The sequence below is a fragment of the Chelonoidis abingdonii genome, chromosome 23, assembly GCF_003597395.2.
Source record: "Chelonoidis abingdonii isolate Lonesome George chromosome 23, CheloAbing_2.0, whole genome shotgun sequence".
Lineage (NCBI taxonomy): Eukaryota > Metazoa > Chordata > Testudines > Testudinidae > Chelonoidis > Chelonoidis abingdonii.
In genome coordinates this window covers 1,816,319-1,828,505 of record NC_133791.1, presented here as the reverse complement: position 1 = coordinate 1,828,505, position 12,187 = coordinate 1,816,319, and the positions used below count along the sequence as shown (strand labels likewise).

Here is a 12,187-nt window from a genome sequence, read left to right as displayed (position 1 = left end):
CTTTACTCAGGTGATGGAGTTTTGATTTCAGAAATGAGTAAGGACTTCAATTTAGACTCTGCCAGTGGTAACTAGGACTTTAATTTTATTAGTTCTTAAAACTAAGATTAGATTGAGTTTCTGTCTCCAAAATTACTTTTCTGCACTGAAAATAGTCTGTGTCCAAAGCAGCTCCTGTTGGAGGAATAATCCTATTACAATTCTGATTTTTAAATTCATTGCTGGAGAAAGTTCCTTACTCTATTGAAGTTCGTATTCATAAAGATTTCCTCTCAAAACCCCAGCACGTTGCACTGTGTAAGTTCAGTCTGAAGGCATCTGCAAACTTTCCCTGGGATGTAACTAGCCAAATCATACTCTAATGACAGGAGTTTACTGTCTATTGCATGTTCCTTTCCACTCATTTTTAAAACACAACAGTGGGTTTATCTGCATTGTTTTTATTGCAGGATATTTTAAACTCATTTTGGCTAGAACCCTAGAACCATCCAGTCTCTCCTGAGCAGCTGGATAAAATTTGCAATGGATGGAATATTTTCTAACAAGAACAATCACATTAAATTTACCATCTCCACTCTATAATTTCTAAAATGGTTGTAAAAATCAAGGCTATTAGAAAAAAAGATTTTGATTTCATTACTTGTTTGGGAATGTGCAGTTTCTCTGCTCACTGAGGGAACTGCATAATTATAGATTAATGCTGACAATCATGCCACTCTGAGCAGGAATTTGAGAAGCTGGTATTTCAGAGGTTATGTAATTTTCTGAAATGCCTTACCAGCTCAGACCTGAAGAAGAGCTCTATGTGGCTCCAACGCTTGTCCCTCTCACCAGCAGGAGTCGGTCCAGTAGAAGATACACCTCCCACACCTTGTCTCTCTACAGCTCAGAGTAAGACATGAAGGGCTCATGGCCAACACTTGTACACATGGTAAAGAAACTGGCTCTCTCCAACTTTGGGATTCCATTTCACTTACAGACCAAGAACACCACAGGCCAACTACTTTTACAAATGAGCTAACAATAAGCTTGGGAAGCTTAAACGCAACTTTGCTAGACACTAAAAATCTTAATAAAAAGACACTGGATTTATTGCATATTACAACAATCTGTAACCTGCTAGCCCCTACACTTATTTACAATGTAGCAGAAGGCAGAATTTCACCGACTGCCTTCACCACCACACTGGGTTTTAATTTTTTCATGCTAGACAGTCGGTGAGCTTAAACAGTTTTATGTCAGCAAATCAAATTTTGGTAAAAATGTGTGTCCTAAAGTGACAACTCAAAATCTCTGCTATTCCAAACAATAGTGAAGTCTGCAGCTTGGGGGAGCCTGGTCACACTGAGGCCTTGACAGCCTGTGCAGCAATTTATATTATCCAGGGTTGTCAGTTTTAGACAGCAAAGGTGAGTGTTAGGCAGACACAGAATTTCACTGATCTGACTGAATACGTACTTCATGGTGCATTTAGCATGGAATTTATTTACGTAATTTGTAACAAAGCTGTACAATGTCAGGCTTTCGTTTCCTTTAATTTAGCACTGGCAGTGAGTACCTGCTGTGTGCAATATGGGAGCTGAACCGTATGAACAAAATGTTAAGTCATCTAGGGAGCCCATACCAAGCTCAGTGCTCACAACCAGCCTCAGACATTCTGCTTGCTTTTATACCTGAGTGTGCTGCTTCGTTCAAGCGGATTGGGTTGCATGAACGGAAATGAGAGGGAAACTGCCCCATTTAGTCTTCTTCTGGGGTGTACTTTCACCTCAGAGCACAAAATGCTACAAAAAGCATGACTCTGCACACAGCAAGATGGAAATAACTTCATAAATACGTATGTAAACAAATGCTCAAAGGTGCGAGGGCTGCCTAAACATGACGCTCCCAGAGCTCAGCCTCCAGCATCCATATCCCTAGCACTGGAACTTGCTTACAAGAGTATTTTGAGATGGTTGGGAGATTGGGTTTCCAGAGGAACAAGAGACGCGAGCTAATTTGGTAATGATGATTAATGAAGTTCTTTTCTCAAGGAGATAAAACATATATTGTCTGCCTGAAAGCATGTCTATGAACTGCTTTTATCTGACAACAAGTAGTCTAAATGACCTTTACCACTCCTTGTGACAAAAGACCATCCCTATGCATGCATGTGTATATTACCTAATATGGCCTTAGAAGCCATTGGAGTGGAATAATATTTCAAGATGAAGATTTTGGCTCAGCTTTACCAAATCAAATCCACTGGGACATCTAGCAGCTAGGGCTCAGCACCAGGCTGATTTCTTCAACCTGGTCGGTCTGTCTCAGTTTCGTTTCTCTGGCCACAGACTGGGCTTCCCCTTCACTTGGCTCCCTAGCAACCAGACACGGGTCTCATGACGGGGCTTCAATGAAACACCAATAAAGTCAGAATCATCTAATAAGTGGCTTATCCCCTTATGCTTAGGGTTGTCCTTTACCTTTTTTGATCTTCTCATGGAAGTTAATGGCATCCACAGAAGCTGTGACAATGTTGGTCTTACAATGGCGAGCAGCTACAATTCCAGCTACCTCATCCATTAACTTCATAGTAACACCTGCAAGCAGAAAATTACAGATCAGTGAGTAAACTGAATACAGTGCGACTTTCCTAGACTGAAGGTTCTTCTGAAAACCAACAGCAAGATACACTTCAAAGAGGACAAATTGTAAATGAAGAGTTGGCTACTGCCATGTTTCCTGCACTCCGAACGGGCATTCACTCTACCCCAATTCTGCAGGAAGCTAAACCTATTCGAGTAGAGGGAGTCTGTCTGGGAACACAAAGGGCAGCAAACTGCTCTCTCCCTTGAGATGCTGGAAACAGCTGACCAGGGTTTGGTCTGGTTTGAAATGAGGAAGATGTGAGCAATAGAAATTTCACTAACTGAACTTTTACAGTGCGTCCTCCAAAGAGACCAACATACATTTGACTTTGGGAATATACCCATGAGCATTTCTGTGTAGTTTATGAAGAGACTACTGTACCAGCTAGACACTTCACAGCAGTAACCGACTGACATGGCCCTGCCCACAGGCACTTAGGATTTAAGTGTAGCCACGATGCAATGTGTATGGTTGACAAACCCTAGAAAGGTTGGATTGACAAAGAATCAAGATAACAGACATACTCCCCACAGCCAGCCAGCCTGAAGGCACAGGTACATTATAATAAACATCTATAAACTGAACCACTGACCCCTCCATTGCAGGCATCCCACAAGGCATGACTGTCCAAGAGGGATTCAAATGGAAGGAAGATAATGGGTTTGTGGAGCAGGTCAGCAAGGGCATTCCATAGCTGGTTATACTCTGCATGCAGGGCATGTCTGCACTAAAAACTTAAGTCGACCTACGTTAGGTCGACTTACAGCCACCAAGTAATTACTGCATGGTTCATGTCCACACTGCCCTTGTGTCGGTGGTGCACTTCCATTGACTTAGAGGGGCAAGTAGGGGGGCTGCCCTGAGGATCCTGGCTCCCTGCCCCCGCCGAGGTTCTCAGCTCCCCTCCCCATGAGACTGGCAGCTGCCTGGCTCCCTGCCCCCGCCGAGGTTCTCAGCTCCCCTCCCCATGAGACTGGCAGCTGCCCAGCACAGAGCAGAGAGGGGCAGCCATGCTCCCGGCGAGGAGCCGAGAATCCTGGCGGTTGCAGTGCTCCCGGCAAGGAGCTAAGAGCTTGGCGGGGGGGCGGGGGGGACGACAGCCCCTGGGATCCCAGCCACGAGCCTTGGTTCAGCCGGGTTCCCAGAGGGGAGCTGGGAACCTGGGCAGCAGCCCAGCTGAGAGGGAGAATTAGGTACCTGGAAGGCAGCCCAGCTAGGAGGGAAGAGCCTGGGGAGACTGGGTCTCGCTGGAGCCCCTGCTCCACCAGCCTTTCTTGTCAATTTCACAGCTAAGAATGACAGTCAACAGTCAAGGTAAGTATCCCGCAGCGTCTACCTGGACTCTGCATCACCTTACTACATCGACATAAACCCTACACCTCTCCTGGAGGTGGAGTTATTATGTCGGTGTAGTAGGGCACTTACATTGGAGGGAGCAAGGCTGCAGTGTGGACAGACATAATTAGGTTGCCTTATGTCGACCTAACTCTAATGAAGTCTAAGGCCTGGTCTACACTGGGTGTGCGTGTGTCAATGTAAGATACGCAACTTCAGCTATGGGAATAGCATAGCTGAAGTCGACATATCTTAGACTGACTTACCTCCCGTCCTCACAGCGCAGGATCGACAGCTGCAGCTCCCCCATCGACTCCGCTTCCGCCGCTTGCCCTGGTGGAGTTCTGGAGTCGACAGGCGTGCATTCGGGGATCCCCGATAGATCGATTGCTACCGGCGGGTAGTCTGGACATACCCTGAGGCTTGGTCTGCATTACTAAGCAGTTCAAGCTTTAAGGTCTCATGCGGCATCCTTGTATACTGTTCCCCAGCTATGAGAAATCTAATATCACGTAAAGAACACATTCTCTACTGCCTCTCATGGACTCGATTGTTCATTACACTAGCAAAAAACAAGTGAAGGAACCCTGATTGTTTGCTTGTTTACTCAGTGTTTAACCATTACAGACACCTTATTATGTAGCCTTTTGGCCTGACAACAAAGGCTTATCACAGCAACACAGTATGTGATTGAAAAGAACAGAGATGCAAAGGAGACCCCACCTTGCTAATGGATTACAGTTTATTTTATTAATTCAACTTGTATCAAATGTGACCTGAATGGCTTCATCCTGTGGTGATCAAGGCACACCACCCCACACCTTCTCTAAGCACTGCTCATATGTATGCACACACTAGGGATATTCAGAAGCAAAATGGTCTGTGCTGGAATATGCTACAAGGACATATCGTCTTTAAATCGTAAATTGCAGGTTTCATACCCATCAATTGCTAAAGCTACTGTAGCGGTTTTGTTAAAAGAAGCACTGAGGCAAAGCATCCTGAAATTTATTTAGCACAGTCTTCAATCAATGGTAACCTGCACTTTACCTCAAAAGCTCTTATTCCCCACTATACCCAGTGGATGCGAAAATGAAACTATCAACCGGCTGTTTATCTGCAAGTTGGGTAATTTATGCCTTTTCCTTCATGTTTTCACACAATCAGATGACAGATTCATGACCCAGTTGTACAGTACTATAAAGAACAGGCAGAATTTTTTTCAGGTAATCCAAGCTGAACCTTCAAGTCACTGCAGGCAGAAAGACCATGTAAAGCAAATGACAGACAAAGATGGACTAGTAACCACAGAGGATCTTTGTCAAAAGGTATTTTGTGAGAACCAGCACGGCGCTGCATGCTCATTTGGGGATAAAACTACAAAGAACTGGAAGCTTACGGGGGTGACCCTTTTGCTACCCAATTACATGGTGACGTACAGCAGCTGCGCTCTGCTTTGGACACTGACACACTTGTATCCTCTGACTCTGGAGACAGAGGAGAAGGAATTATTTGTATTACAGTGAGACCCCTGATCCCATTGTGCTAGGCCCTGTAGAAACACCTACAGAGATCTCCTGACTGGAAAAGCTTGCTATATTACAACTGAACGGTTTGTGATGATAGAACAGAACAACAGCTCGCAATGCACAACTGTCTGAAGTGAAAATTCCCTTCAGCAGAATTCCATATAAGGTTAACTCCTCCATTTTCTGCTGTCCAGCGTACACTAATAGGGAGGGAAATAAAGTAAAATTAACTGTAGCTTTTCAGGCATCACCCCACCCCCAAACCCAGTGCTCAGTTCCAGGACATTTCTTCCTTCCTGCAGATACTTTTTGCTCTGCAACCACTTACAGTCTTTCCAGATGCTGGTGCTTAAAACAAATTGTTCCCAATGGGTTTCTACCAAAATTCCATTCCTGCTCATTTAATTCCAGCACATCTTCCACTAGAAAGCTTTTCAGACACACTGCGCCCAGGAAAGGCCTAACAGCGTTTCCACTAAAAGAGGGTTGCCACTGGTCGCTGAGACTCCTGCGCATTGAAGGAGTTACAGAATCAAGTTCTGGGGCACCAAGCTCAGGTCCCTAGGTCTCTCTTTTAACTTCATTCCCCATCTGTAACAGGAGGATAACCCCACCCCCTCACCTCACGGTGGTGTTGTGAAGGTGTTTGCCAAGAACTCAGACACTATAGTGATGAGTGCCATACAAAAACCCTTGATGAAACTGATACTTCTGACTTCAGAGCAGGGCTTGAATATTATGCAATAAATAAGGTGCACACAGAATCATGAGGATAAAACAAGATACTAAATAGCTGCTCACTGAGTAAGTACCATCCACCCTGTGCACTTAGTGAGGCAGGGGCCTGTGGAAATAATATGTGACGACGTAATTTAGGAGTGTAACATAATGAATATGCACAAAGGTGCTAAATTGAGGTTGCACAGGCAAAAGACGGTTACTCACCTTTGTAACTGTTGTTCTTCGAGATGTGTTGCTCATATCCATTCCAGTTAGGTGTGCGCGCACCGCGTGCACGTTCTTCGACGTTTGCTTGCTCATATCATTCAGTCAGGTGATTCCCAAGCCTTATGTAGGCGGTGGGGTTCGGAGTGAAATATGTGCAGGATGTAAAACTGCTGAGCCAAGGCTTGCAGTATCTCTTATTGACTGTTTGAACCAGGCATAATGCGAAGCAAGGGTCGGACCGAGGACCATGGGCCTGCATGATAGATCTCGTGGTAGTACACGAGTCAGCAAAGACGGCAGTGAAGCCTGAGGCACTGGATAGAATGCATGCGTGATGTGGCTGGGGAAATTGTGAGCCATTCATAACAAGTGCGGGTGCACGTCATCAACCAAGATGCGATCTCTGAGACGAACAGGGTGGCCTTTCCTTCGGGCTGTACTGCGGCGACCGAGAGTTGGGGCGTGTTACAAAATGCGTTTTGTCCGTCAAACATAAAGGCGAGCGCTTTAAGATGTTCCAGGGAGTGCAATTGTTGTCCCCATCGCGTTGACGAAGTTGTGGTTAACATGAAAGGCCGAAACCACCTTAGGGAGGAAAGCTGGGGTGGTCGTAACTGCACCTTGATCTTTGTGAACATAATGTATGGCAGACACCACCTAAGAACCCTGAGCTCGAAGACTCGTCTGGCGATGTAACGGCTACGAGGAAAGCTGTCTTCCAGACAGGTAATAGCCAGCGAGGCAGTCGCTACGGGTCAATGAAGGAGAATTAAGTCTGGTTGACCCAGTGCTGAGTCCCAGGTTGGGGCTGGGCAGGCGTACCTAAGGGTGTAATGCGCTGCAAGCTTGAGGAACCTCGAAACATAGAGTATGTGAGAACACAGATACGACCACTTAGCCTAGGATGAAGGTTAGAGATGGCTGCCAAGTAGTGTACCCTTAGTGATGTCACCGCTGGCCCTGCTGGCGTCCAGAGGGTAGTCCAAAATAGAGGGATCGAGAACCGTTCAGCAGGGAGTAAGAGATTTAGCGCTGTCGCCACCTATAGGAGAAAACACTTCCACCTGCCCAGGTACGTTGACCAGGTGAGGGCTTCCTGCTATCGTGATAGTCAGTAGCGGCCACACATGAAGTGAAGAGACGCAGGTCCGGTGGCAAAGTCTGCGCAGTCCTGGGTTATGAGTCTGGGGGAGTGCAGGGGTAATTGGGTAGGCTATTGACAGGCCGAGCCACGTGGCGTATCAGCGCTGCCTGGACCACGCTGAAGTGATCATTGATGATGCGCACCTGCCCCTGCGAAGTGTGAGCAGGACCCCAATGAGCCGGGGGAACGGTGGAAGGCATAAAGGTGTTGGCCCTTCCACGTATGAGGGACAGCGTCCGAGATTGTCCCAGAGAGAGACCTTGGGAGGAGCCGAACCTCGGACATTCGTGTTCTCGCGGTAGCGCGGCCCATATGTGGAAACATCCCCACTTTTGCAACAGAATGCAATCACTCAGCAGGGCAAGCACTCATGGACAGGAAGACTTGCTGATCAAAGGCCAAGAGAAAGGTGCTACCAGACTTATCGCGTGCGGGCTATGCAAAAGTCCAGAGATGGATGCTCCTGACAAAAGGAGGAGGACCATGTCCCCTCCCAGGTTGTTTGTGTAGACAAATGGCCGTTGTCTGGCTTAAACAACTGAGACGCCCGGTCCTCGGCAGCTGCTTGCTGGAACCCCTGGCACGCCAGGCAGACTGCCTCTCATTTTGGACATTTGTGGACCTCAGCCTCTTGAGAAGACCAAAGTTCTTCAGCCGAAGGTTACTGAGGTGAGCACCTGCGCCGAGAGATGACGCATCCGTCCATCAGGGACAGTGAGGGCTGGGTGCATGAGCGCATCCCTGCCCCACACCAGGGAGGAGTTAGCCAGCATCTAGGGAGCCTAGGGTACTCGAGGGAATGGTGACTATCGTGACCAATGAGCCCCTGGTCTCGGGCGGTACGCCCGATTGAGCCAAACTTGAGATGACAAGCAGAGCTTGCGTGTTCGGTTACAATCTCTCTTCCTTGTTTTTGGGAGCGCCGACGGGACTTGGAGCGTCTGCGGGACCGTGATCATGAACAGTGCCGCTCTGCTGCGCTGACAGAGGATGGTCGTATCAAGGCAGCTTGCCAAGAGACTGTATTACCCGCACCGGCGGTGCCGGGGGTTCAGGCAGCATCAACTCTATCATGGCAATGAGATCCCTCGCCGTTGGAAATGTCTCTGGCATGGAGGGAACAGTAAGCTCGACCACAGTGCGTACCGAGGAGCTGTCAGGCGCCGGATTCGACGGCCCTTGTGGGACTGGGATCGACTGTGCTGTGCCGGGTGTCGGTGCCAGGTGATCCAGCTTAGACAGGCTCTCTGTCTGCGGTGCCGTTCACACGGGAGCAATAGGAGCAGGGAGTTCGACCATGGTGTGCGCTAGGGAGCAGTCAGGCACTGGATTCGACAGCCCTTGTGGGACCGGGATCGATGGTGCCTATGTTGTCGGTGCCGCGGCACGTGTCGGTGCCAGGCAATCCGACTTAGATGAGCTGTCTGGCTGCGGTGCCGTTGGCACGGAAGCAGCAGGAGGCTCAACCACGGCGCATGCCGGGGAGCGGCCAGGCACTGGATTCAACGGCCCTTGCGGGACCGGGATCGACAGTGCCGGCGTCCTCGGTGCTGCGGCAGGTGTTGCTGCCGGGTGATCCGACTGAAATGAGCTCTCTGGCTGCGGTGCAGTTGGCACAGAAGCAGCAGGAGCAGGGAGCTCAACCACGGTGAGTGCCGGGGAGCTGTTGGGCACTGGCAGGAGGAGCCGTGGGCTTCCTCAACCTCAGAGAGAGGGAGCGGTGCCGAGTCGACTTTGGTGCCGGTAATGGCTGGTGCCGAGGCGCTTCTGTCCGCCAAGTAGCCAGCGCTTAGTGCAGAAGGTGGAGGGGAAATGAAAGTGCCGCTCCGTTTTGTTCTCCGCTTAAATGCCTTGCAAATGGGGCACTTAGCTGTGAAATGCGATCCCCGAGGCACCGTAAACAGGAGTCGTGTGGATCTCCTGTCAGCAACGGCCTGAGGTCGGCCAAGCACAGCCTAAGAACTTGTGAGCCAGGCATGGGCTCCGGCACCGGTTGCAGGGAAGGGGCTACTCCCCGAACCCCGCTAACTATTATAAACTAACTATGCTAGTAAAGAAAAAACACGTGTGTGTGTGTGTGTGTATATATATATATATATATATATAAAAAAAAGGATTATAACTATATACACAAGAACTATGAGTAGTTAGGGAAGCGGAGGTCAGCTAAGCTGCGCTCCACTGTTTCAACGACCGACACGGGTGGTAAGAAGGAACTGAAGGGCGGCTGGGTCGGCAGGGGTATATATCCGGCGCCATAGCGGCGCCACTCCAGGGGGCGCCCTGCTGACCCACCGAGTGTTGCTAGGGTAAAAATCTTCCGACGAACGTGCACGTGGCGCGCGCACACCTAACTAATGGATATGAGCAAGCACTCGAAGAAGAACCTTAATTCTTGCATCTCCTAAGTTTTGAGTGCTTGATTGTGCAAGCTTAATACTGTTCTTTTAACAGTTTTTGCATCTGATTTCGTGGATTTAAAAAAAAAACCTGAAAAAAAAACAAATTCCTTCATGTGGAATCATACTGATACCCATAGGCGATGACTTTTGGTTTTGCCAGTGGGTGCTTTTGAAGAGGTGGGAGTGGGGGTGGAGCTCTCTGCCAGCTTTGGGGGGAAGCTATTTTCAGCATATTTATATATTTCTTTCATATTCTAGTTATTGAATATATGTTTATCATTGGCATCTTTATTTTAATGATTCAATTGTTATGAACTACAGTCTCCTGAATTACAGTACATTAAAATAACTGCAATCACCTAAAAGCTGTCTTTACTAACATCCCAGTTTAAAGACATTATGTCTCATTGTAGCTTTCTGGATGAAACTGTCAGCAATCTTATTTACATGTATTTCTTATACAATCTTATTTCCCTGGTATTGTTTTGATGCACGTGAAGGACAGCTACATTATTCAGTTGCATCTGTCCCACTGATGACTGGAGATAATTTTTAAGTCTTCTGAAGCTGGAGAATGAATTCAGGATGATACAAGCAGAGGGAGAAGGATTCTTATAAATTTGCAGTATTCCGGAAAAAGAGTGCTTCCAAAGTACTGCAAATTATCCATCAAGAAAGAGATCCTGGAGTAACGGCTAATTAAGGCACCATCATTTTGTGTATGTAATTGGGATCATATTTTGCCATATGTATCACTTTGCATTTAACACTGAATTTCATCTGCCATTTTGTTGCCAAGTCACCCAGTTTTGTGAGATCCCTTTGTAATTCTTTGCAGTCTGTTTTGGACTATTGTGAACAATTTTGTATCATCATCTGCAAACTTTGCCACCTCACTGTTTACTCCTTTTGCAGATCATTTATTAATATGTTGAACAGCACTGGTCCAAAACCAGTACAACCCCCTCAGGGGACACCACTATTTACTTCTCTCCATTCTGAAAATGGACCATTTATTCCTAATTAACTGGAGTGCCTGGGAATGCTTTCAGGATCACCTAACAATCCTTAATTTAATAACAATCCTTTTGTTATCTTAATCACCCAGCCTCTGTTTATAAACAAAGTCCCTGCCCCAAGGCAGAAGTTGTTAGCAGCCCAGAACTCACCACATTCCACAGTCAGCTCTGACTCCTTGGTGCCCACTATTTTTTTCCCATGGTTGTTTGAGCCCCAGAGCACCCAGAGTTGGCACCTATGCTGACACCCAGATGGTTCATCAGCAGGGTTGGAACCTTTAGATCCACTGCACAGACCTCTGCTACCTGAACTGAGTAACTGACAGCAGTAGTAGGTTGTCACCCTCTTTGTGTACCAGCACTACTGGGAGATGAGACACTCAGTAATTTTGGGTTCCATACCAAGCTCTAGGACACAGACTTCTGCCCTTTCCTGCCAAGCTTGATCCCTTCTGCACCCTCCCCTCGGTCTTTTCCCCACCCCCAGCTCCTTGCGCCAGTCCCATTCCCCTTGCCAACCCTGTCCGAGCCCTCCCCTCCCAACTCCTGGTCAATCTGTCTCTCCTTTCCCCTCCCCTCTAATCCAGGCTCCTCATTCACTCAGTATCTGCTAACCACACCCCTGGCTCCTTGCCCAGCCAGTCCCAGTTCTCCCCCAGCTCACGGGGGGCGAGGGGGGTTGGCATCAGCCTGGGGCACACACAGGGCATGCCAAATTTCAGCTCAAACACCTACAGTTAGCTAAAAAGTTACAACCACCTGAAAACAGGGTCTTATAATGGAAGGTGTCAGGCAACGTTGGTAGGCAGTGGTACCAGTCCCTTCTAAAGTAGAAACCTGCTAATAGAAAAGCCGTTGCCACCCTAACTGTATTAATGCAGCAGTTACGATATTTCCTACAACCCACTTGCCACAGATGAAGGGATTTAAAGCATGTTCCTTCTTTTGAGAAGCTAGTGCTAAATACTGACATCAGACCATTCATTCTACATAGCTGTCTGGATGTCTGGTGAAGGGAACTCAGCAAGCAGTTTTATACCGGCAGCATTTATCATATCCTACTGTATGTACGATGTTATAAATAGCCTAAAGATTCACTAACACAAGGAAAGTCTGCCAAGTACAGTTTATTAAATATCATTTTATGCCACTGGGATTTAGCCCTGCTTGGCCCAAAGCAGA

The 12,187-nt window shown here is 47.5% G+C and overlaps 1 protein-coding gene across 4 annotated transcripts in view; it reads right to left on the bottom strand.

The window, feature by feature from the left end:
- The window catches only part of ACOT7 (acyl-CoA thioesterase 7), a 104,946-nt gene that overhangs the window by 29,632 nt on the left and 63,127 nt on the right, over window positions 1–12,187 (bottom strand). For all 4 annotated transcript variants that reach the window (XM_075060198.1, XM_075060199.1, XM_075060197.1 and 1 more), the window contains one exon: window positions 2,463–2,579. In XM_075060198.1, coding sequence (XP_074916299.1) covers window positions 2,463–2,579 — 117 coding nt within the window. The remainder of the gene's footprint in view (window positions 1–2,462; window positions 2,580–12,187) is intronic.